The sequence below is a fragment of the Tiliqua scincoides genome, chromosome 5 (assembly GCF_035046505.1).
Source record: "Tiliqua scincoides isolate rTilSci1 chromosome 5, rTilSci1.hap2, whole genome shotgun sequence".
Classification (NCBI taxonomy): Eukaryota; Metazoa; Chordata; class Lepidosauria; order Squamata; family Scincidae; genus Tiliqua; species Tiliqua scincoides.
In genome coordinates this window covers 8,691,987-8,719,298 of record NC_089825.1, presented here as the reverse complement: position 1 = coordinate 8,719,298, position 27,312 = coordinate 8,691,987, and the positions used below count along the sequence as shown (strand labels likewise).

General features: G+C 39.3%; 1 protein-coding gene across 1 annotated transcript in view; it reads left to right on the top strand.

Annotated features, from left to right (window-relative positions):
* Positions 1-23,064, top strand: part of CNPY1 (canopy FGF signaling regulator 1) — a 45,325-nt gene extending 22,261 nt beyond the window's left edge. Inside the window, exons 4-6 of the mRNA XM_066627504.1 lie at positions 15,789-15,992; positions 17,666-17,762; positions 23,027-23,064. Of these exons, the coding sequence (XP_066483601.1) occupies positions 15,789-15,992; positions 17,666-17,762; positions 23,027-23,064 (339 nt within the window). The remainder of the gene's footprint in view (positions 1-15,788; positions 15,993-17,665; positions 17,763-23,026) is intronic.
* Positions 23,065-27,312: the final 4,248 nt, after the last annotated feature.

Genomic DNA, 27,312 nt, shown 5'->3' with positions numbered 1-27,312 from the left:
GGCTGTGTTGATGTTTGGAGAAATCCTGGACATTTGAGCCCATTTATTCATTCATTCATCTAAGTTCCATCTCTAATGTATTTATTTAAATTTTATATTTGATTTTTTTTTCTGGCCCTCGACACTGTGCAGGATGTTTGATGCAGCCCTTTGTCCGAAAAGTTTAGAGACCCCTGCTTTAAGATATCATTTACATGATGAGGTGGATATTTGCTCACAAAGGATTGCTTGTAGGATGAGACTCCAAAGTATTTCAAGCCCCCAGTTGGTTGCTGCTGTCTGTCAATCTTTAGTGGAAGTACTGGACATTTGTTCCAAATGAGTGGATCTGATCTTTGAAAAGACAGTTATTCAACTAGGCCGATATGCAGGACATGGATACCAAAGTGCGTGTGGGACAGCGGAAAAGGAGCAGATGCTGATTCATGCTTGACGCTAATTCTTTGCAGGGGAGACTTGGCAAGCCAGACTAGGTTTTATCACACCTACCACTAGTCCCTGCAAAAGCCCCCAGTCAGGCTTACTTCCAGTCCTTAAGCTCAAACATTTGGGCAGTGAAAGAGTTGCTGAGCCAGGGAAGCTAAAGTGCTGTAGACCTGTCTAGTGCCTGAGTGGGAAACCAGTGGGTGATCAAGGTAAGTATGAGACTATATGGAAAATGGCTGCCACAGGAAGCAGGGACCCACAGTCCAATGGGGGAATAGTTTAACCTTCCCCTCCAATACCTTTGTTCTGATATGGATTGGAGCTGCAGTATGAGGGGACAAGATTAAAAGTAAGCTACTTTTGAAAATTACGTTTCAATCCAGATCAGGTCCCCTACAGCAGCCATCCATCCATCCATCCATCCATCCATCCATCCATCCATCCATCTCTCTCTCTCTCTCTCTCTCTCTCTCTCTCTCTCTCTCTCTCTCTCTCTCTCTCTCGCTCTCGCTCTCTGTCTAAGTTTAAAAATAAAAGAAGTCATGTTTAATGTTGCACGTATATGTTACATGTGAAGAAAGAAAGGTGCACTGTGTTCAATTGTTGTTCAGAGTTGGCTACAGCTAGGTTGGCCAGTGAAGGAGGATGGAATGAGGAAACAAGGGCAGTTCCATCCTTTCATTTGGCAGTTGTGTCTGCAGAAGTGTTCCTGGTGTTATGCCATGCATGTGCATGCATTTGGGCTCCTAGATTGAGCTGTCATGCTCCCATGTGCGTTTGAAGATGTGTGTTTGTTGTTGATACTTTCCATATTTGCCACAAGAAACCTTCCTGTTCGAAACGCGAAGCCACTTTAAGCATGAAGTAATGGTAGAGAAAAACCGCTACAAAACTTTTGAATTCATTTGCTGATGTTCTCTCTTTGGCTCCCTCTCCCAGCTCTTCATATAGTTGTTTTCAGTGTTTAAATCAATCACTAGACTCTGTTTATTTCAGCAAAGGACTTAATTCTTTGGAGAAATGTGCCCGGTCCCGAAAGGCTATGATAGGACCATGACCTTTGGTACCTGTAAATGTTTTCTGAGAAGGAAGGCTGCCTTTTCTGACAGCTGGGGTGATAATCCCCTTTGTCTCTCTTAAGTGATAGCTGATAATTCTCTATAGAACCTGTTTGCCGTATTTATTTCTCCACAAGGTTAAATGACCCGAAAGAGAAAAAATGTGGAGGAATAAAAGTTTGGTTCAAAAGGTGCTTATTTTGAAAGCAAGTTTAGTAATTGCTCCAATCAGATTTCACTAATGGGAAATGGTTGTGGGATTAGTATTGAGAGGCCTCCTTTTTAAATAACAATCATAATTGCTATTAATTGCTATTATAATATTAGTAATATAATTGTAATATTGTTATATATTATATATTTATATATTATACAGGTATTTATATACCGCCTTTCTTGGTCTTTATTCAAGACTTTATTCAAGGTGGTCATAGGCAGGCTATTTAAATCCCCGTAGGGATTTTTACAATTGAAAAAAGGTTCTATCTTTCATGAACCACAACATTCAGGTGTTACTTTCTTGATCTGGTTTCACATTCTGGCCTCCATCCTCCCACGCTCAGAGCAGATATATTGTATACTTATAATAAATTACATCCACTTATTAGACTATTTTTACTATATTTACTATTATTATATTAATAATAATAACAGCAACAATATCCTAAATTTCGGAAGTCTTTGCAACACAGAGGCAGGCACACTGGCACTTTTTAGTCCCCCATTCCCATAGCAACACTTTTTGTCGTCTCCCCACAAGTTGCCAGTAAAGTTTGGGAGGTCTCTCTCTTTTTAGAGAAGGAAAGTTTGTGTGAATCAAGGCCATATCACATACATGTCACTGGGGGGATGGAAGCGCATGACCATCTTCACTTCTCCACTGCATCAACAATTTGCGTGAGCGTACGAGACAGATAATAAATATATTTCGCAAGAATTCATCCTCTTGCTTGAATGACATGATATCAAAGTCCAGATCTGAAGAGTTATCCAGGGCTTGCTCATTCTTCTTCTTGATTCGAGAATGAAACGTTCAGATTGAGAACGTTCTCAAACTGGTACATGTCCATCCAAGGCTTGGAATTTGTGACTTTGGTAAAAAAGAACAACAGAGTCCATTAATTCCATGCAACTAAACCATATCAAGTGTCTGCCATCTTCCAGTTCATCACAGAAAAATAAATAAATAAATAGATAGACTTCCAGCATGGTCCCTGCTGCTCAGCTCTGCTGAAAAATGTGATCTTCTGCAGCCTGCCCAAGTTTTCCCCCTTTTGCTGGTGAATGTGAATTGTGTTTTCCCTCTTGTCTTGTTCTGTCACCTGAAGCACATTTCCAGCCATCCAGAAGGGCATTAAATGGCAGTGTGCACTGCAGTGCGCTTTATTGTACCTCTCTCTCTCTCAGGCTAGCATATGAGGATAGCTGAATGGGGTCATGCACCAAGTCCCCTGCAGTTAACTATTATTTTTGGTGAATAGAGGATGGTTAAGGTTGAGTGGAATGTCAGCAAACCTTTCATCCCTCTTCCTTTCAGCTGTCTGTGTTCTTACCCACAAGCCATACAAAGTTTCCTGGCTTGGTTTTCACATATGTGGCCAGCTGGCTCCTTCTGCATAATGCCTATGAGTTTCTTGGCTGGGTTGAGTGTCTTTGGTCTCCACTTCTGCAGAGACAGAATACCAGGCAATTCTTTTTACTGTGCTGCAGTCAAATTAGTTGCTTCTTTCCTCGTGTTTTACAAGGAACAAGAAGGGATGCCTGTGACCATTACACTGCATATCATTACAGCACTGACAACAGTTTATTTCAAAAATAGTATTTTGTTGGGGAGGGATAGGAGGTGGAACAAAGGCAGGCCAAGTGTATTTTCTGGTAGGTTAGGGATACAGCCCGTCAGAAGCTGATAGGACAGGGTGGGGAGGAGCCTGGTGGAGTCTGGGGTGGTGTCTATAAACAAAAAAATCTTTGTCACGTTGACTCTATATATCACTAGGTTTCGAACACCAGTATAGATCTGCTGCCAGAATGTGATTTTACTAGTTGGGACAGTGCAATAATGGACAGTTGACCATCTTGCATAACTGGCAGGAACTGCTTCATTCCATCACTCCTGCACCTACAGGATAAAAAAAAGCATACAAAGAACATATCAGAAGGTGGGTTGCACAAATTCATTTATGGAATGACATTATACTTGTTGGGAACTCCTCTTGAATACTGAACTGAGTTTGTTTAAACTCCCAGTTTACTACAGCTACGTGCTGAGGTGAATTCAGTGGTATGCTGAGCTGTCCTGAAAAGCATCTCAGAATCAGTGGCGTCACTAGGGTTCGCGTCACGCGGTGCGGGATGCCAGCGCGTCACCCCCCATGCAGTGGGTGAGGCAACACCCCAGGTGGTGGGCGTGGTGATGTACCATCACTCCGCCCCCACTGGTTTTTTGGCTGTACCTTTTGATAGAACAAAGATAGAACACATTCTGCATGAAATTATGCATTGATTAATATATAACATAATGGTATTGCTTGAAACTGTGATTTTAGTCACTAGTGGTGTCACACATACTCTCCCCGGGTATCAACTTACAAACACCTTATTGCAGCAGTTCTCAAACTTTTAGCACTGGGACCCACTTTTTAGAATGACAATCTGTCCAAGACCCACCAGAAGTGATGTCCTGGTGGAAGTGACATCATCAGGCAAATTAAAATAAATGTATAAATAATTAAAGTAAAACAAATGATTAAATAAGCGGAAGCTAGCCCTGTTCCACCAAGTGAATTTCCTCTGCAACCTGCCTGCAATAACACGCCCCCCCAAATCAGTAAGGTTTTCAGCCCTACCCAGTGCCCAGTTCAATTTATGAACTTCTGTTTAAACCAGATTACTGTCAGGATCCAGCTGGCTTTGTAAGCCTCAAAAGGTTCACTTTATCAGCTGAAGCCTCTGTTTTGATCCTTTTTAATAGGGGTGGGGAGGCTGCATTCTGGAGCACTTGTTTAGCTGCAGGTGCATAGGATCAGGACCATTATGGTAGCCTTGCACTCTCCTTCAGGTTTTGTGGCCATAACTTTTGATAGAAAGGAGATATTTCACTCTGGTTTTTTGCATTGCATTCTGCTCGAAATTCCGCATCCAACGGTCTATAATATGTTGGGGTGACTCCTAACCACCGCAATTTTAGTATGTCACCCCAGTGCGCATCACCCCCCTCTGCACGTCACCCAGTGCGACCCGCACCCCCCGCAACCCCTAGCGATGCCACTGCTCAAAATTATCACAAGAAATCACATTCCATTCCTTTGGTCCCATTGCTTCAAAGAGGAATAAATATTCTTACTACAGCTAAACTCTCCATCACAAGGATTCTTAAGGTAGCCTACAATAATAAAAGTATAAGAGCAAAATAAAGGCAGTCAACAAATCCACTTCAGCAGTATGCATAAAACTCTATTAAAGGAGGCAAAAAACCCAGCGTTTTTGCACTGTCTTCTCACAGCTAAATTGGAGAGGGAAGAAGCAGTAGTATAGCCAGAGGAAATGGTGGTGGGGTAAGTACTACAGGTGCCACATAAGTGGACCCTCCCACTCGATGTCTTAGCCATTTCGGGCATTTCCATCACTGTCTGGAATGGCTCCAAAAGTGAGTGAGAGGGGTCGCTTACAGTACTTACTGTACCACCCCCCTCTGGCTATGCTATTCAGAGGGAGCCTGAGGAATTCCAGAGATGTGTCATGCATCATGAGCACAATGGGCTCCACCTCTTGTCATGACCCCTCTCACTTCAGAAGGTGGTGCCGCCTGGAGCAAGACTTTTGAGGAAGATCTCCACGTCACAGGCAGGTTCATATGGGAACAGGTATCTTTCCAGGTATCCTAGTCCTGAGTCATTTTGGAGTTTTATAAATCATGTAGTACTTTTCTGCTATCACTTGCAAAGTACATCATCGCAGTCCCGTGATGGCAACCACATGTGGGCCAAGTGGATCCGTTCTTATGCACTCCATTGCCTTCCTCCTTTGCCCACTCTACCTGGATGGTGATTCCAGAGGAGCAGTGCGTATACAGGTTGTTCTTTCCCTAGTTTTCCCAACCTGTGGCATTCATTTTGTGAAGTCATGTCTTTTTGTGAGAATCAAAAGAAGAATTTTCTGAAAGGTCATTCTCAGAAATGGTGGACAAGGAAAACCAAGTCAAGGCTATGAACAAGCTTTGTTGGAGTAGGACTCTCCCCACTACTGTGGGAACACTGAGTTTTACTGGTTGGGCTGCTACAATAGGGATGGGGCACTGTGTTCACAGTGGTACACTCCTGCTCTGCATGCAGAATATCCCAGGTGCAATCCCTGGCATCTCCAGGTAGGACTTCCTGAAACCCTAGTTCTGCCCATCAGTGAAGAAAGTAGCCGCCTTGTTGGGCAAGTGGTCTAATTTGATATAAGGTAGTTTGCCAGTTCATGCAGGCAGGAGCCACAGTGAATACCCCTTGAACTATGCTGTCCAGTGTGTCTGTAGGATCGGACTGGCTCTGCTCACCTCTGGTCATCCCTGTTTGCAGCAAAGGTACTTGAGAAGGCAACAGGTGTGCTCTGTTGCTTCCAAGGCAAGAGAAACCTTTTTTTTGTTTTGTTTTGGTCTCTTCCAAATGATAGGGATCTGTTGTACACATTTAAACTAAAGATATTTCTGAACACTAGACTAGTATAATGTCATCAGCTCTCTTGAAGATTTACAACACAGTTTCTGAGCTCCCTGTCCAGATCTTGCTTATCATTTGGTCATGATGGGAATCAAGGACTAGGCCTACCAGAGTGCAGATTTTCGGCATTCTGAATCTTCGTAACTGGGTGCATCTGTTTTCCCAAAAGCATCCTATCTGGAAGCACCCTTTGGATCTCTGGAGCTGAAAACTGCTGTCCTGGCTTTTGAAGGTTGCTCCAGGCCCCCTCAACAGTCTCTTAAAGAAGAAGAAGTAAACCATTACCTTTCCAGGAGAATAGGGAAGCTGGAGTGGTGTTCAAGGGGGAAATAGTTTGCATTTTGATTGCTTTGCTTTTGCTTTGATTATTATTCACATGTTGGGCAATTTTTGAGTGCCCATTAGAGATTGTAAGCAATATGTTAATGAACCAGGGCACAACATACAGGAGAGGAGCAACTAAACTGATTTTAGCTGAAGTAGACAGAGCTGTGTATAATTTAATTTTTTCCAATGTAGCACAGATGGTTTTATGTTAGACAAGAGGGGAGTTAATTGAGGGGTACTGGAGGTTTCAAGTAAATAACATTTAGCAAGATGCCACTCGAAGCAGTAGCTACAAGTTGTTAAAAATAATGTACCGGTATTAGGACGTGATCTGAACTTTTCAGCCCCATTGATTTCAGTGGGAGAGTTAAGCATTGCTTTCTTCAATTAGGTGTATTAAACCTCCTTCACTGAGTCAGACCGTGATTCAATCCATAGGGGGACTACACACCTGTAGCTTAGTGCTGCCTACTTCAGCTGGTGGTGGCTGTCCAAGGTCTCGGGCAGAGGTCTTTCCTGCCACCTGCCACCTAATTTGCTTAAAATGGAAGTGCCAGGCATTGAACCCAGAAACTTTGGCATGCAAAGCATGTTGTCTGCTACTGAGCAATGACTGCTCCCCAAAATTAAAAATAAGTAGTAGAGCACTCCTAGCCACATATATCTATTATGTAAATGATCTATAACCTGCATTTTCCCCTCCCACTAGGGAAGGTGTTCAAGGTGGCTGTTTGGAAGTAAGCCCCATTTAGCACTTAAATATGAGTGAGACCATCACACCCTTTGTTTTTGAAAACTGGTCCTTGCGCATTGATCCTATAATGTGCCACCCTGAGACAATGGCTTGTAGGATTGGATGATAGAATCCTCAGTTTGCAGCTATGACAACTCCAGTTCAAGCAAAGGCACAACAGAAACCACCACTAGAATGGTGTTCCCTTTTTAGCACAGTAGGACCTCACAGGAGTCTTGGGGGGTGGGGTGGCAGAGGGAATTGGATGAGAGATGTGGCAGAATTTTGCATGGTGTTCTGTGGCCTTGCTTTGATGGGATCAGCTATACTCAGAGCAAAGCTCCTGTGCATCATTTTTGCTTTCTAGTGTGATTTTTCCCCCCATGGTATTTGGTGCCAAGATTTTGGCTAAAAAAAGACTGCTCCAAAATAGTTCGGAGTTTTTATTTTTTAAAATGTGAATGTTGTTCAAAGAACTCCAAATGGCATTTTTAAATGACCACTCCAGTGCTTTTGCTCTTCCCCCAAAACTAGTTTGTCCATCTTCTTCTGTGGTCTCCTAATTTTATAGACCAGTAAAATACTTTTATTCCACTAATTTGGGAACTAGTGGGGAAAGTCTCACTGTTTCTAAGTACAGTTATGGAGTTTTGTGTTTATTTATTAGTTTCATCTCTTGCATTGTTTTTCTCTTTTGTACAAACTGTTTTCATATCTGTTTTTTTAGTTGTTGTAAACAGCTTTATGCACAGTTTTCTATGCATAGTAGTCTCTAAATATTTTAAATAAGAAACAGGTTTTGTATTGTGTTTTTGAACAGAAAGAAAGACTTGGAACTCAATGGAACGTCCTTCTGAGGAAATGTGGAACAAATGGGTTAGGCTGGCTATGCCACTTCAGGAAAGAACTGATAGCCCAATCCTGAGCTGCCCAGGGCACGGGGCTGCAGTGCCAAGCTCAGTGCCAAGCTCACGGGGCTGCAGTGCCAAGCTCAGTGCCAAGCTCACGGGGCTTGCAGTGCCAAGCTCAGGATTGGGCTCTGAATGAGTCTGAATCTGAAGCTGCTTTGGAGACAGGGTTTGGTTCCACAAACCACTTATGTAGCAGCAGTGTCTGTGCTTTGAAGTTTAAAACTGAGCTTTAAACCAACTGCTACACAAACTAAGCAGAGGAGTCAACCCCAGATGTGTTAGAGAGCACCATACTCCATGATAAGTGCTTCAAATGCAGTTTGTAGATTGAGGGCGCAATCCCAACCAACTCTCCAGCAGCAAGGTAAGGGCAATGCAGCTCCAAGGTAAGGGAACAAACATTGCCTTACCTTGAGGAGGCCTCCATGACTGCACCCCAAATGCAGGATGCAGCACATGCTCTATTGGCACAGCTATGTCAGTGTGGGAAAGTTGGTTAGGATTTGGACCTAAGCCTGTTTGCTAGATACAAAAAAAACAACAAAAAACTTAAGGGACTGGCAGCCACCGCAAGTGGTGATTGGCCAGGTCTAAGCAAAGAGGGATGCTGAATGCCTATCAGTGCAGGTGAGCTGGTTGAGGGAGTTGAAGTGAGGCAAGAAGAGGTGGAGTCGAGCAGGATGGGTGGAATGGGGTGGGGAGGAGGACAGATCAGGCTCGGGAGGGGACAGGTTCTGTGGTGGTGGCATGTACTGTATCCTGACCCTTCCTAGGCCTGATCCACCTTCATAGATCAGCTCAGACCTGTGTCAGCAGTTGAGCAGGAGCAGGTCTGAGTCGACTTATAACGGCTGCTGGGGTTTACCCCAGGCAAGGGAACTAACATTTCCATCCTCGTAAGAGGCCTCCAGTGGCAAAACCCCCCTGCGGGATACAGCTGTAGCGGCATCAGTGCCACCCCATTGCCATGCAGGGAGTTAGGATTGGGCTGAAAAAGGAGGAGAATGAGGGAAGACAAACCCATATGAGGAGTTGGCTTGGGAAGAAGAAGAGGTGAAGAGCCCGGGAACAGAAACGTGCTGGTTTCTGTGCGATCTAACTGGGCCTGCCTTTATTGGGTGGCTTACCTGGAAAAAAAATGTGATTTTATTTTAGATTCAATTATAGACAGCAGGTTTAGGGTTAGTTCTAACATCAGTGGTTTTTATCCTTCTTTAGAGTTACAGTGTATTCCATTTATCCTAGAATGACACAAAGAATAGACAACATGCAATTCCAGATATCCAGGCCCCTGAAATCCTCTTCTGCTTTTGTTCTTGAGGTGAAATATTAGGTGTCTTCCAATGGAAACCTTTGTTTACTAATGTGTGCAATTTCTAGAGCCCTTTTAAAGGGGTTAATATGTTAGAATGAATAATTAAAAAAAAAAAATTTGCACCATCTTGCAACAATTCACATCAGTTTGCTGTATTACTGATTTGTTTATCCCTTCTTTCGCCCCTTTCAATCTGGCCTTTCACTGGACAGTCTCAACATGGCTAACAAGACGACAGGCATTAAAAAAATTATAACAGAAAATTTTTTTGAAAAGCAGTCGGAGACTGATCAAAATACATCATTCTAGCAGCAGACACAGGAGCACCTCAGCTTCTCAATCCAAAAGTTTGGTGGAACAGGCACAACTTGGTTTTTTTTTTTTTAAAGCAACGAGAAAGGAGACCTCTTCAACTCTTGAAGGCAGGAGTTCCATAACCACTTATTCAATATTTATTATTAAGAAATTCCTTATAATAAATCTAGTATTTAAAGTTGTTATTAAAGATGATTGTTTTAATACTTTTTATTCAGATGCTTTAGTTTCTGACTGTTTTATGTATCTGTGTTGTTGTTGAGTACAACACAGATACATAAAAGTTGTGTGTGTGTGTGTGTGTGTGAAAGAGAGAGAGAGAGAGAGAGAGAGAGAGAGAGAGAGAGAGCAGCAGCAAAATGCAATACTTTCTGCTGTTTTTCTTGGCTAGTGACCATTCCGTTCTTCCCATGAGTGGATCACTGGTCCTTCCCAAGAAGTACACTATTCAAATGTTGACCGCTCATCTCTTTGTTCATCTAACAATCCATCAAATAGTGCAGGAGATAATTCCAGCCTCCTCACAAGTGGAGTTTCATACTGTGAGTTTTTCCTTTCATATCTGAGTAATCCACTACCAGAGGTGCCATCGAGTGAAAACAAAGTCGGGTCAGTGCTCTGCTAACATGGTGATGCATATAACATTATTAAATGATATGTTATACCACGTAACATAATCTTGTTATTGCCACCCTGTGAGGTTCGAGTGAGCCTGGAATTAAATGCTGGATATTTTACAACTGTTTCTACTGTGAACAGCCCCCACCTTTTTTTGATAACAAGCAAGAATGCTGGAATGTTAAAAACTGACAAAGTAAAGATAGTTCCAGCGCTGGCAGTGGTGGTCTTATATCAAATGGAATGCAACTGTTGCATTTACAGCCAGCTCTGGAATAACAGGGCATGGCTATCTTTGACTTTCAAGGGAGGTTTTTAATTCCAGATGTTAAAATGTCAGCGTTTGTTACTGCAATGAAGTTCCGCTGATTAGTTCCACCACAAAAGCTAAAGTATCGTCCTCGGCCAGGATCACACCTCTTAATGATAATGGCGGGGAAGGGGACTTTCTCCATGAATTGCCCTCTGAAATATGTATCTCTACACATGTGGCTGAAATCGCATCTGAGAATTTGACTGTACATTTTTTTCAGTCTGTGTGAACAACATTATCAGACCAAATAGGAGAAAATAAGTGCTTGGCTTTCAGATCAAAAGAATATCCCTTAAATATAACCGTTCCACATTTTAACACTAAACTTCCATGTCTATGATGTAAAAGTAAATGCTTTCAACTTTCTTTGACACTTTTCCTTTGGTGGATAAATCTTTTTTTTTTTTTTTTAAATTAAGCAAGCCCAGGTGGTAGCCCCACATAGCAAACATATTTTTCCAACCTTTATTATGCCTCATTAGAATTCTCTCCTTTAAAAGGATTTCTAATTATATTGTCTAATAAAACTAAACCTTGGAGATCATTTGCATATTATATGAAGAAATCTCATACAACAAACTCACAGCGGATTCAATTAACATAATAGCTAATTATATATCCCATCAGCCTTTTGAGTAGCTCGGCATTCATGTTTCTCCTGTTCTAGCCTAGAGCAAAGGGGGGCTCTCTGAGTTTTCACTTTTAAATATTGACTCTTAATAAATATCGGAAATGATTGGAATACTTTTGCCAATTAAAAAGCTTGTGATTAAACTACATGAAACATTTTTTAAAAACAGTTGTTTCCAAATTCTTGGAAACTGTGTTCCCCCCACTCCACATGCTTTTCATGCTATTAGACATGTGTGTTCATATACATGGGTGATATGTACATGCATGCATGCATAATTCATGCATACCGCAAGGAGGGGGAGAGAGAAAGACAATACCTCTCACATGGAAACTGCTGTTCAAAAATATTTTGATTGGCACTTTGGGTTTTGGAGGATGTCCATCAGCAGAAGTAACATTTTTATTTTTCTTATCCCATGTCCACAACCCAATTGCATTCTTGGCTGGTTACGGTCTCTATCAAGGCAGAAATTTACAACGAGATTAGCAGAGACATTGTAATGAACTGGCTCATGAGCTTCTTTTAATTGACTGTTTTGAAGGTGTCATCTCTTGCAGTCTGTAATGAATTCTCCATCATGGGGCTTAAAATTGGCTAAAATATTCTTAACATTGATTTGTCTCTTTATGTGCACATGACTATGTGTGTATATTAACTTTGTTTTTTTCCTCTTTCAGCATTTTGAGTTACAGAAAAATCAACTTGCTATTGTTACAGTCTAAGATCAAACACTCTCTGAATGATCAGCAGTACTGAGGATTTATTTGAAAACATTTTAAGCAGTGCATCCAGTGCTAAAATCTGCACACGCAGCACAAATCAGGGAAGGGAAATGCAAGTTTTTGGAGTACCACAAATGTTTGGGGTTTTCTTAAACTCAGGATAGCAGCAAAAGTTGGGTGCAGAGTAAGATGCCTTTCTCTCTTTACAATGATGGCTGCCCTGTTATTCATATTTTAATGAGGTTACTATCTCTGAGACAGCTTTTTCGGGGTGGAGGCCCATGTCTCCGGTGTGACTACAATAGGAGTTGCTTTATTGACAAGCACCATTCAAAATCTTCAGAGTCCCCAGAAAGAAAGGCTTTCATTTTCTGCCACTTGCCCAAAAACTCCCCCCACCCTCTCTTCTTATTAAAGCAATTTTAAAGTATACTTAAGTTTGGGGGTGGGTGGGATATAGCCTTGGTAATGTTGGCAGTTGTAATGTTTCTGTGTAGAGAGTATATACTGCAGCCAAATACATTAGTTTAAATCGGAATTCCAGTAGCTTTCTAATAAAATCTTATTATCCAAGGAGGGGGTATTGTCCTATTCTGTATATACATAGTGGCACCCAAAACTATGTGGAAGAAGCATGAGCAGCACAAACCTGCTGCTCAGAAGTAAGTCCCACTGTGTTCATTGGGACTTCCTCCCTGAAAAGTGTGTATAAGATTGCAGCCTTAGAGCCAATCCTATGCATGTCTACACAGAACTCAGTCTCATTGTTGTCAATGGGGCTTACTCCCAGGTAAGTATGGATAGGATTGCAGCTTAATCTCTCAATAATTATGTGGGAAAAGGAAGCTAAACTGAAGGCTCATTCTGTGTTTAACCCGGATCATTTCAAAAGGGGTGTAGGGGGGTTATTTTGGAAAAGGAAGTGTTTGTACCTATAATCAGTCGTTATGCTGACTCTATTTGCGAACCACAAAGAGTGAGTTCTAAAATGCACATAAAATAATAACATTCTCTCATTTCTTTCTAAAGAATGCTTAGGCACAGAACAGGACCTGAATCCAGTCCTCCACATATATGTCTCCTGTGTAATATATAGACTATATGTAGAACTGTATGTGTTGATGCTAATTAGAAGATGTTCTGATGGCACAAATAAACCTTTACCTGAATGTATTCAGGGAAACCAGAAAATTTTTGTCTGTTGTCCCCAGAACTGCAAACTTTCTTTTTTCTTTCTTTATTTTTAGATTGTACAGAAGTATTATTATAGTCAGTACAATCAAGCATATGGTTAAGCGCGACACCTATATCATTGGGATGTAAAGATGCTTTGCGCAGAACTTTTCATATATTTCAGAGATTTTTCACTCTCTTTCATTGCATCATATATGAGCAACTAGCAAGAGGAGAGTTGTGGAAAACTTCTGAAATAATAATTTAGAATAAAAGCCAAAAGTATCTTTTTCCCAGCCCTTCGCAAATAGCCATTATGATGCTATGAAAAATTACAGCCCTTTTTCATCACCATGCTATTATGATATAATAGTAAATTTTAAATTTCTCCCTCTTATGTTTAATTGCCCTGCATTCCTATTTAGATGTGAAAATGTAGTATGTTCATATATTATATAATATTCTGCAAAATGTGCTATACCCACCATCAAACACTGAGTTATGCCCACTGAAATCAATGAGTTTAAGCATTCTTAACTTTATGTAGTTTGGGGCCAAGATAAACAATACAGCTGAAATCCAAGGTCAGTTGAATCTCAGATAACAATTTTGAATATTCATGTGCCTTTTTAGTTAAGCGTCTAGCCTCCTGTAATTAAGGGCACAAGCCTGACCAGGTCTACTCAGAAGTAAGTCCTATTTTGTTCAGTGGGGCTTACTCTCAGGAAAATGTGGTTAGGCTTGCAGCCTAATATTATAAAAAGTTTCCTCCTGAAAAATGAAGACACCGTACTTTCCTAAAAACTGTGAAGGCATCAGAAAGAAACAAGCAAGCATCTTGATTTCTTTCCACTCTGAACCTAAGCATAATGAAGGAGGTTGACTTCCAGACAGTGTCAGGGTATTTATCTTATTAACTCCAAGTCAATAATGTTGGGGTGGGGGTGGAGAGTTGGCAGTGGATTGCATATTTCATACAATATTATTGAAACTGTACTGTTTGGGGTGCGTATGTGTGTGTGTGTCTTTCCATGTGCACGCACATATTTTGATAGTCTACTGCTTAATGCATGGTGCGTGCAGTCTGCAGACCCAATAGCTGCAAATAATTAATACCCTCCCATCCCTCTTTTTTAAGAAGCAATGTTTATCTCTTGTTTATCTTCCAGTTCTCCTAGATCCCATCAAAAGTTAAGATTCCCAATACAAAATGAGGGTAGTGTTAGAGAGGAGGAGCTCTCCTCAAAGGGCCTAGTTTAAGCAGCACAGGAGATGGGGAGTGCGAAGGAGGAGGAGGGGGGATTTGAGGCTTTAATTTTAATTCTCCTGCCTTTATTTATCTGATTTGTAGCCAGATGGTGGTGAAGCAAGGAAACCCTTTGTGCAAATGGAGCACACATATGAAAGTGCTCCTGTAATGTAATCGTTGAGACCGGAAGGGTTCATACTGAGCCTGAAAAGGGACAATGGAGACTGGATATATCAACATTGCAGAATTTGAGTTCATTTGTGATTCCGTCCCTTTGACTATGGTTGTCATGAAAACTTCCTACTTTGATCAGTAGAGGGTGGAGAGGGGGGAAACCTTCTAAAGGCCCAAGGATGCAGGCCCGTTGTTTACTGTGCACTTGGCTTCAATTCACGCCCCCTTCCGGAAGAAGCAACAGGGATAGGCGCATCTTGCACCTTGACCTGTCTAGACGGGAGAGAAGTTTTTTGTCCCTGTTTCCAAGGGTGAGGGGTGCTCTTTGACCCCTGCAGCACTAGCTGTTGAGGCGCTTGCTAAGCATGGAGGTAGTGTCTAAATGTTTCCGCTGAATTCTTGCTTAATTCTGAAGGAAGAGGAATGGACGAAGACATGGACCAGCTGTTTGAAAATAAAGCTTGAAATAGTAGAACCTGGGAGAAGTTAAATTTTGTAAGTGATTATTTTCTTTGCACAAACCCCTGGGAGGCATTAAACAGCTGCATCTGAGTTGACGAACAGCAAGTAAGGCAGACCCACTGAAGAATGGGGTGGGGGTGGAAAGACTTTCTAGAAACTCTGCTCCAGTTAAAGAAACAAAGCTGACTCCAACGAGAAAGCTTTCAGGGTTGCATCATGAACATACTGGTCAGAGAAAGACAATTTTACTCTATTTGCTGTGGGTTTGCATCCTTTTAAATAGCAAATGTGCTTTAAAGATCTAAGCTCTCTGAATGGCATGTTACATTGTTTCATTCTAAAAATAATGTTTTATGGAAGACTTCGATGTTTAATTTTTCCAAGTGTCATCTTCGATTCAGCTGACATTTTCAATTATATATGTAATATAGTATGAATCAGCAATTATCCATAGCATTAATATGAAGGAGAGCTGGTGGCATTGTTCTTTTTCCTCGATCTTTTTAAGGAACCTTAGGTGGTACAAGCTCACACTCTGCTTTTGTGATGATTGATTTTTTTAAAAACTGTATATATATATATATATATATATATATATATATATATATATATATATATATATATATATATATATGTGTGCAATTTTTCCCCATAGGTTCCTTTTGCAAAGTCAGAGACCTTTTTAACGGATGTTTTGGAAAAGATATGCGATCGGATGAATGATTACCAACTTCAAGATGATCCAGTAACTAAGAAAAAGATATTCAAGAGATATGCTCCGAGGAAAGATGAAGCAATCTATGCAGAATATAAAAAATACTTTTTTTATTCTGATGCTTATAAGCCCTTGAAATATGCGGTAAGACAACATAATAAACTGGTGACATTTCAGGCTGAATAGCCATTAGCATAATGTTTGATACTGTATATTAAATCACTTCACTCACTTTAAGCCCATGGTTTTTGTAGCATTACCATGTTGTTGCAGGCTTTATGCTGGTTCGTCTTAAATAATAATGAATGGTATGGCATGGTTTACAGGTGGAAAATCATTGCATATAGATCTAAATGTTCTATAATGAAGTGCTTTAGTTGCATAGATAGATGCTGCTGTTGTCCATGTCTATGCTGTGGTACCTTCGAACTACAATCCCTCTTTTTTTTTAAACACACAAAAAATCCTTTGCTTAGCTGGCATTTGTTTCAGTGATATAAATTAGTCCTAACAAAATATCTTTGCTGCTCTCTTCAGTAAGAGGTAAGCAACTCTGACGCTAGGTTAGAAATTGAAAAGAATATGAGTGTCATTTTACATTGGTGGGAAAGGAGATGTATGGTCTTTATCTTAGTTCTTCCTAGGGCCTTACTGAAAGAGAACAGATATACTGAGCTAGAACAAGGGCCTAGAGTGTGTTGAAGCCAGGCCTCGAACTGGCCTAGTGCCACTTTGATCCTTCATCAAATAATTCTTTTTCATGCATCAAGCATCACTGATGCGTCAAAGAATGCTCATTATTTAAATAAAAAAAAATCAAGGGAAAAAGCCTATAAGACAAAGAGGACAAGCTACTGACAAATTTGCACCCCAATCTGTGGAATCAAACACAGTAATTTTCAAAAGAGTTTATTTCTAATTAATACGATAGAGATTCAGATGCTATTTTAACCATATGAACTCGAAACCAAAAGCAGCAGCAAAATTCTTTGTTAAATCATGCCTATAGCTGGTGCCCCAATCCAACTGCTGTTGCTTTCTGTGATCTGTTAAAGGCAATTCTTGCATTTCCATCTGCAGTGTTTAATTTAATATTCTGGAACTGCACTCCCGGAAATTCATGGCATCTGCCAGCTACAACTGTTGGAAGCTGGGTGAAACCTGGTGGCATCTTTTGTAGCAGATTTTTGGCCTCCTGACTAAAACACATGTTTGTATTTAAAAATTATTAATCTTTAAATTGCTTTCGTGGCTGTTTTCTAATTTCCCATTATCTGGTTTGATGTGGGAGGAGGTACAGTGACTTGCACCCATAAGTTGGGAACAAAATGGCCGAGAAAAGCTTTACTGTATGTCGCTTTAGGGGACTTTGCAATATCAGCGCTCACTGCTCAGAAAACCAGAATTTCAAACTGGACCTGAAGTCCCAGTCACTGAGACTTCCCAGCATTCCAAAATGAATCAGCACTTTCTAAAAAGTGGCACCAGAAGGTCCCCCCATCTATGCACACTCAAAATGCTGCTGTAATGATGTGACGAAACAAGAGCAACTTGTGTCTACAATTTAAAAAACAAAACAGAAACAAAAACACACACAATGCAATGGGGTGTTTTCTTTTTTCAAAAATGGATCCAACATTAGCATATATTGAAATTGCAACATATTGTTAATTGTAAAGGAAAATGGAACAATGGATCAGGATGCTGCACAAGCAACAATCCCAAATAGTCTTCTTGATAGGGTACTCCTTGCTGCTCTGTGTAAATGGACTTGTTCAGTTCTTTGCTAGAGAACTATTTTTTTTTTCCTCTTTCAGTGTGAAACTATCATAGAACAGTATGAAGATGAAATATTCTCACTTATCGCCCAGGAGGCAGACTTTCTGGCTGACAAGCTGTGCATTGAAAAATCAGGTACTGTGTCTGATGTAACATGTGCTCTCTCTCAACAGCATCTCTTCCCCCTCCCCCCTTAGCCCAGTTGTATTACTTGTGTGCAGTAAAAGCACTTTGGAAAAACGTTCTGTAGCCTGCATAAGCAAGCATTGACATTGCACTGCCAGGGAGGGGAGGGGGGGAGTTGGTTCTTTTAAACAGATTGAACATCTACTCTTAAAATCTTTCACCAGTTCTAAATAAGCCACAATTTTACCCCAATTCTGCATGCATGTGCTGTGCATTTTCTCTCAGCATTGTAGCTCTGTCATTTAGATATAGATAGATAATCATTGCACATGAAAATATTCCTCGAGCACAAAGCTCCGGGGCTCCCATTCAGTGCCTGTTGAAACCAATGGCAAAAAACTGCAACTGATTTTAATGGAACTGGATTGTACCCAAAGGTTTTATAGCAGTTGTTCCTTTTTGTGATATTTAGATTCTGGGGGTGGGGGATGTGAGCAAGACTATGATGAAATAAACGCTGCACCACTTAAAAATCACTTTGGCAGGTTATTCATCCTTAAGCAGTTTCATTCCTGCTTAAATAACATTTTGTCACCCGATACTTAGAAGAAGATGCTTTCCCACTGTCATTTAAAATAAACTGGTTGCTCTGTATCATCATCTAGAAGCTGATGGCCAAAAGAATGTCTGGAGAGATAATTTCCTTTTTGGAACTGTCAGCCATTTTGCCTCATATTCACCTCAATTTTAACTTTATACAGTGGTCCTTATGATCAAGAAGAGCATTCTGGGTTTACCCCCTCCTGCCAAATTCTACATAAACTTAGACCATCATTTTAGATAAAACATATTCTAGAACCAAAAGGTCAGTGTGTATGTGTGAAAATGTTGATCCAAGAACCAGTACTTATAAAATTAGCATTGTTAAAAAAATGCTAAATGGCTGGAAAAGTCTGTGAAGTGACCCAATTTGACACACACACAAGTACATTATTTAAAAGCATGACTTTTTAACAGTGTTTCTGTAGATCATGATATAATTTATGTTGCTTCTTAATATATTGAAATAAGGGAGTTGGCAAATTTCCAAAATGCCATGGTCCTGCACATTTACCATGCTGACCCCTTGATGTACCCTTTATTTTCAAAGTCCATCCATGGCCCCACCAAGCAATACAAAAATAAAGAGAAAATAAAATTACAGACCTAGAACTGGATGATTTGGACAAGGCAATTTTCTCCAACTTCTTGATCAAACTGAAACTTGCCTCTCGCTTTAGTGTGAAGTCATTTGCCATTCCATAGAAGCAAACAGTATGCAGAAAGTTGTGTTCTCATGTTCAGGAGCAGTGTAATGAATTCTCTTTCCAAGTGCATTTGACACTGTAATCTTCTGCCTGCGAAAGCTCATGGCCTAATTACGTTAGCCAGGTTTCTGCCTATGGTTACTTAAGGTAACCCTGAATAGAACTAGACTGTTTTGCTTCTCTTCCTGGCTAGTGTCAGAAATACGGGTTTCCTAATATAATAGTGTATAACCAGCTTTTAAAATTATCCTCCGTGTTACAGTTCCCTTAAAACAACCCCCAGAAATCAGATCTCCTGGAAGTCTTTTATCTCAGTCCTTGGAACTCACTTCCAATGATTTGTATTTGGGACTGTGGGTTAGATTGTGATTCTAAGCATGCTTACTGGAAAGTAAATTCTCCTGAAATTAAAAGATCATCAAGAACAGCAGCATGTTTGGATTTGTGGCAAAACACTACTGATACTGAAAGCAGGAGCAAACCTTACCTTCCCTAGAGTCACAAGCATTTGGTCTTGCAGAATCAAGTAATTCTTAAAATTACTTTGTAAAGAAAAAAGTAAAATAAAAAGTTTACTCCTTTTGCCTGGATTGGAGATGACAGGATACAAAAAAAAAAAATGCACTGGTAGAATACAACAGTCCTTCTGTTTGACCTTGCAAAGCCTCACAGGACAACAAACATGGCAGCCATGCTAACGAGAAACCCCAAAAATGCACAGTTTGAGAAAGGAGAAAGGAAAAGTAACCAATCATGCTGTCAGCCACATTTTTATATGACCAAGAAGGGGGAAAAAAAAGATTCAAGACAGAAAAGAATTCAGATTTAGCATTGATTATACAACATAGGAAGCCATAGTATATAGTGTTACATGAATTACGATCTTCGGAATCATCAATGGAGAGAAATAGAACTGCTTAGCTCTAGGAAATTTGGATAACCCATGGGAGGAGATAAAGCTACTTACTTTTAGAAAACCCAAGCAGCTCTGCTGAACTGCTAGTGGAGAGGGAGTGATTCTAAATTAGCAGGAGGAAGAGATTTGGCAAGAAGGGAAGCATAAAAAGGATGTTCTCCAGAAACTGCTAAACAAATGCAATGCACAAAAAAAGCCTAAATGGCAAGCTATGGTGTGATCCTTCCGTACATTGCGCACATGTACTGTAATTAATTTCCCATTTATTTCATATTAGAGATTTGATATGAGCTTATTTTAAGGTTGCCAGTCATTCCTATCTGTTTAGTTTCTGCAGGTATATACTTACTATTTTGAATGTGGATGTACAGCTTTGTGTAAAATTAGATTTCCAGTAACTCTTAACGGCCCATGGAAAGACTTTGCCTTTGGCAAATAGGGGCTATGATTGTGGGGCTATGAATTTTACTGGAAAGCAAAGTATGAACGGTGATCAGTGCATGGATATTTTGAATTGCTTTACAAAGCAAAATTCAGGGAATATGATGTATTTGGGGTAGCCATAGGAATTAATTAGCTATGTACCTCTTCTGTTATATGAATGAATAGTATGAAGGGTCACGGCCTTCTCACAGGGCATACATGGCAGAGTTGCATGGACTTCCTAAGATGATATGCTATCCATATGTCAAATTCAGCAGACCTTTTGCTAGAAAGCCATTCTGGCATTTCTTTACATGTTTACATGACATTTGCGTTACATTTGCATTACAGGCTAAAGAGCTGAAAAATTTCATTGAAGTGTGTTAAACCAATGAAACTGTTTGATACAGACAACCATGAATCAGTTATCTGTCAAAAGTTTTCTTTGATCTCACTCAAAATCTCTATACTATACAGGCAAGGAATCAAAAAGGATGAAACATACTTTTTACATTCTTTTACAGTTTTTTTTCCCCTTCCACCAAGTAAGGAATTAGAAACCGTTTCTCAAATTGTTTTTTATTTCCCCAACCGTAAATAGGAAGTTGAGCTATCCTATAGGACCAATGACATTATAGGTGTGGCTTGGGGTGAGCTGTTGTCCCTTGATGTATCAAGCTGAGGGTGTAAGCGATGGTGAGGAGGTGGGTAGGAGAGGGCGCTTGGTGTACATAAATGAGAAATTTTGTCAACCCATTGGTTTCTAAGATGACACTGTACAGAGAGTCAGGGCAATTCTGCTGCTGCAATACTTAGAATTGGGAACGTGGCAAAGGATATTCTAGGTTAACATATAGACATCTATCAGTCAATTTAACATTGGAATACTGTACAATACACGATGGTAGCTTCTGCTTACCCCCCAAAGTTATCATTAAGGTAAGATGGAGACTTCCATTATAATAATCCTCTTCACATGCTCATAGCTCTGCAAAATTATACTCCTTGGCTGAAATTTTCCATTCTCATCCCAAAGGTGAATATATTTATGTAGAAAGCTTGAGCAGGAGTCATCCATGCATTTTTGAGTTCTGCAAAGGTAGAAAAATATATCTAATCAGCTATAAAAGCTTGATGTTTACTGCCACTTCCCCCAACTATTTAGTTGATTCCGACATGTCTATTATTCTTCTAACAGCAGAGCTAAGATAGTTGATGCTTTCCAGGTGACTAGTCCTCACTGAGAATTGCGGTTCAGGATAATTTACCAAACCCAAAGCAACACAACAGAATTCTATGCAATCAAACTGTGACTTATGCACCTGAAGAATGCTACCTTTTTCACAGTGTTGTATGTGGGGCTGAGAAATAAAGATGTGTTCATGGATGTAGAGTTATGAAAATACAGCTTCATTATTATCTTTTCTTTTCAAAACAACTCTGGAAATTCTTGAGAATGAATAAAGTGTTTGACAGTGCAGACCTGTACATGTCTACTCAGATGTAAGTCCCATTGAGTTCAGTGGGGCTTATTCCCATGTAAGTGTGTGCAGGATTGCAGCCTTAATTGCAGCCTTAACCTCTCTCCCCAGAAGGATATGTAATCCTAAACTTTGCAGGAATGAACATACCAGTCTTCCTGGGATGACAGAGATTGAGGTTCATAATAAGTTGGCTCTTTCTTGTTAAAAATTTGTAAACATTCCAATGTATATTTTGAGCTTTTAAAAGAAATGGCAAAACAAAGTAAAACAACAAAAACCATTTAACACTAATCTGAATATTTTTCTTCCGGTGAACTGAAGTCCCTGAAGAACTCCTATAGCAGCTAGGATAAAATCAGTTTAACTTTTGCCCAACTGTCTTTTCAGAGAAGGGGTTTACAGTCCAAACCTAACCATGCTTACTCAGAAGTAAGACCCTCTGGCTTCAGTCTTACTTCAAAATAATTAGATTTATGGTTGTAGCCATAATTTTCATTAACTTTGTCAATCATTAGAGATATCTGACAATAGAACTTGAGACTCTGATATGTCCCTGTTCAGATGGCTCTTCATTTACTTCTTGATTTTCTTGCTACGTGCATTAAGGCAAAATTCTTCATGTGCTGTGTGAAATCGCTTAAGGAGATCATTCTGGCTAACTCATAATGCACAAAAATGACCAGTTTCAATGGAGGTTATATCACTGAATTTAAAATGTTTGCTAAGTTGCCCCATTGCCTGCAATTTGTACAAATTTCAGAACTATCCATTAGCTGCTCACATTAAAAATGCTTTATTTTTAACATACTTGTGACAGTGAGACTTGTGACTGAGAACTTGTCACTGCTGTATTTTTATAATCTTGTTTCTCTGTTTTAAAGAGAGATGCCAGATCAACCCTCCACCCATGGTTTATAATCAAACTAATAGTACTGTGCTACCTATAAGTTATCAGTAGTTCACTGGTACAAAATGAACATCAAGATATAACATACTGTACTTAGTTATAAACGTGGTGAGTAATTTATTGCATGTGTTTATCATGGTTCAGAGATTCTGGAACATTAATGCATTGAAAAGTTGTGTAGGATTAACAGAATCTGATTGTTGAATACTTTAATAAATTTCTCTTCTCTTGTTCAGGTCTTTGTCCAAAGCCTGAGATGCACAGTGAGCTCTAGAAAAGAAACAGCCTACTCAGATAGCAGATGAAGGATACCAGTGGAAATAACTCGACAGTAGCTGCCTGGCATTAACTCTGATCTTTTTCTGCTTTTTTGAGAGAAAAATGCATCAACTTCAACACTGTTTGTGATTTTTGCTTTTTGACAAATTGAAATTGCCATCCACACTGTCTGTTGAAGACACTGGACTGAGAACTTCCTTAACTAGAATGGTCAGTGGTGAAAATCTTTCCCATTACCACTCTGTTGCATCGGTCATATTCATTTCCGAGAAACCCATTGCCTGCTTGAACAAGAATTTTTAGTTCAATGTGGTAGAATATTGATTGTTGCTTCAGGAATTGTATAGAGTAAATGAGGACTGAAGGTGTGTATGTTACCTGTGCTGGATAACAATCACACAAGAACCAAGTTTAAAATAAGAGAAAGTTCAGAACTCATCTTTGGCTTTACTAGAATAATCACATTGAAGACAGGATGTGTGAATACGATTTGCTCCACTTAGCAGTACACCATCTTTTAGCCATGATGTGATGTATGGGTCAGTTTTATGCACATTTACTTAAAAGTAAATTCCACTGATTTCAATGGGAGTTACTTCCAAGTCAGAATGCATAGGATTGCAGCCCATAGGCACAAACCACTGATTAATATTTTCAGTCCTGTATACTGGAAGAAAAGGCGTGTAGCAAAACATGACAGATAGTTGAATGCCTCATCCAGTGGTAAAACCAACTTGGCCCATATGGCAGCTAGGTGTGTTCCCCACAATCAAAACAAAGGAAAAAATGGAATCTTTCTTATTTAATAAGCTTACAGTAAGAAGCTGCAATCAGACTGTAAGTAGGCTGGTTCTATGAGGAAATGTCAGGATGCCCAACGCTTATTGTACCAATAAGTTATGTTTAATAATTTGCTGGAATTGAAAGGAATTTTAATATTAAAAGACAGTACATTTGTTTATACTTTTCAACACTTTATAATAAAAAGCTCTCCCTTGTTCTGTAGTTCTTGCTTATGGATGCTACCAAACTTTTCTTATTCTCTTGGTAAATTCTTATTGATATTGAAGCATTTTCTGCTTATGGATGAGAGATCACATGCTCACCTTGCACAACTTTAAATATAGGAAAAGTGTGGAAAAATATGCCCTATAATTTGAAATACAAGGTTTCCTGGTATGAATTTTTCATTAAAATATAACTTTTAAAAAACATATTTACAGTTCTGCTTTGAAGTTACCTGGAAAGCTGGTCAAATTCTTTACTCGGCAAAATATTTAGAAAAAAGAATATACGAGGGAATTTAAAAAGGACTATCCTAAAAATAGTTCATAAAAATAATGCTGACTGTTAATGTTGAACTTTTAGTAAAGTAAGTGTATAAAGTATCATGCAATATGTAACAAGGGAAAACTGATATATGCTTGGTTTAAAATTTACTTTATTCCTAGTAATCACATTTCCTTGGTTGTCTTAATGAATTTTAGTATTTGAAAAATTTACAGTGTGCATTGATGTATTGATTTACCCACAAGTAAGTCCCACTGTTTCCATGGGAGACTACTCTGCAATAAGAATGTTTCGGATTGCAGACTTAGGATGGGACCGAATCCTTTGAAGATTTACTTTTACATTTCAGACTGAAATGTAAGTATATTTGAGAGACAAGAACAAGATCTTAGTGTATTTTTTCATTGAGAAGATTTACTAATTTGTTTTTAAGTCAATAATCCACTTTATTCCTTTACTTAGACTCTTTTTCTATAACATCTATGAGCCTTACAAGTCACAGATAGTATATGTACAATGGCTGACAATGTGACCTCGATTGTATTACATGGAAGGAAGCCCCATTTATATCAATGACCATACTTCAGAGTAGGGTGCTTAGGGCTGGGTTGTAAGTCCTCTTGTGGTGAATGGAATTACGATGGCAGTTCTACCTATTTCAGTGTAACTGGATTGTGCAACAACAGAGTCAGAGGTTCCCAACCCTAGCTACTATTAAAATTAGTGGAACTTACTTCCAAATAGATGTATTTAGCATTAAGGTGTAAGGCAATAATCTGCACCCAGTTTTATTCAGACAGATTCCATTGAATCCTTTATACCTTAAAGTATATCCCAAACTGATGCCTCAATACTCACTTTAGCTGTATATTTTATACTTTCATTTACTGGCCAAACTTTCTCATATTTATTTTCTTCCTGACTAATGTCTGTGTGGAATAGCATTCTATTGTCAGTCCTCAGGAATTGACATTAACTTTATTTCTTTTAGTTAAACCATATATTTGGGGTTAATTAGTCAGGTTTCTATTCTGTTGATTAACAAAAGTGAACATGCCACTTAGTCTGAGGACCTTAATTTTGACATGCAGCTAAGTGTACTTAGCAAATATCCCGAATATTACAAGAAACAGAGAGGTTTCCAGTTGACTTCATTTAGACAAATAGAGAGGGAAATTCCGTCCCTATTCATGGTGGATGGAAAATTAAATGGAAAGGGGTCAAATTGCTTCCTTCACACTTCATGGAATCCTATTGATTTTTAGGGCAAAGATAAGGAAAGAACTTACCCAAAATCTATATTTTATATATATTAAAAAGGAGCATAATCAACTTGAAATCTCATCAGTTTATTTTAATTAGTGAGAAGTGGTCTCAGTATCCCAATTAGTTTGGGGAATGGATAAATCTTTTTTTACCCCTCTTTTAAAGAAAAAGAAGATCTCATCATCGTTGCTTGTACAATGCATCCAAAAGTCAAAGAAGCAATTCAGTTTGTGGGGAAAAGACAGTATGATTGCACATAGGAAGTTCTGTCAGATATACAAACCAGCTCAAGGGGTAAATAGTTCAAAGCATTCTATTCCTCCCATCACTGTCAGTGTTTGTCATTTTTTACTTTACTTACAGTTGTCACTAAAACAGTATCCAAGGGAAGTACAACTGTTTGTGTTTTCCTAAACACCTATTTTTAACCCCTGCATGTTGAGTTTATGCTTTATTTATTGGGTAAACACTGGAAAACCTTCATGATACACTTGCACACTTACCGGATATGAATGAAAATCTAACTCTACATCTGTTTTGTTTACTATTGTATCTCTAATTCCCTTATGCTGTCTTCAAGTGTTGTGACAAGTCAATGCAATTTTGACTGGGTTAAGAGGCAAGCAGTGCATGCAGGTTTTTTAGAACTGATGGTTTTGTCTTCAAGAACATTTCTTCACGTTCCCTTTAAAACATTACTAGATAACTTTACTCAGACATATATAAGAAGGACCATATAAAATAGTGTCACTGATCCACTTTTACACCAGCATTAATGCTGCTAAAGTCATTCTAGATACTCTGGCACAGAACTGAGCCAAATTACTTTTAGTAATTTAAGACATGCACATGACACATTCTTTAAGTAGGGTTGCCACCTTTTCATCTGACAAATTATACAGTAGACGGTCCAGCTATTCATCACATCAGTGGGCAAAATGCATAGGACATCTGGAGACTTTTGCAACCACATGAATCTGGACACTATCTAGACACACCAGTGTAATTATTAAACAAGTAGCTGGAAAACAGTCCCTTATTGTTCATTAGACCTTTTATTATGCCACACAGCACAGAATATTTCTACAAACAACAGCGTATCATTATCAGTGTGGGATTGGTCTTGAAGACAAACTTGCTGCTGCTGTCTGTAGTCTCCAGAAAGCGTTCCCTCCCTTTCATATAAGGTTTGGAAAGTGATGACAGGGTTGATTGAAATTTGTTTTTTTCACAAATGCCTTCACCAAAAACAGACAAACTCTGACAGCAATGTGTTTTAACATTGGACAGCTACCACATTTCATTTCAAAAACGATCTGGAGATAAACTTTTCTATGTTATATTCTCATGACTTTTCAGGTATGGGTCTGTGTGCCCAGATCTTCTAAAAAGAACACATAGTCCTAAGACAGCCGTAGTCCATCATATCATCATTAGGCTATCTGGAGATAACAACATGTAGACTTCATGTGCCTATTTATGTAGTCAGAATTATAAATAAGAAAATTGAAAAACTTGGAGCCACTTGCTTTAAAATCACATATATGTGTTGATTTGTAAAGGAAAGTTGTATAAAATGAGAGTAAAAATATATGCTACTTTGCATAAATTGTCTATATGAAAGACATATCAACATTGCTTAGGGAATCCTAGCTGAATTAATGGTTGCCAGCCTAAGCAAAGTTCT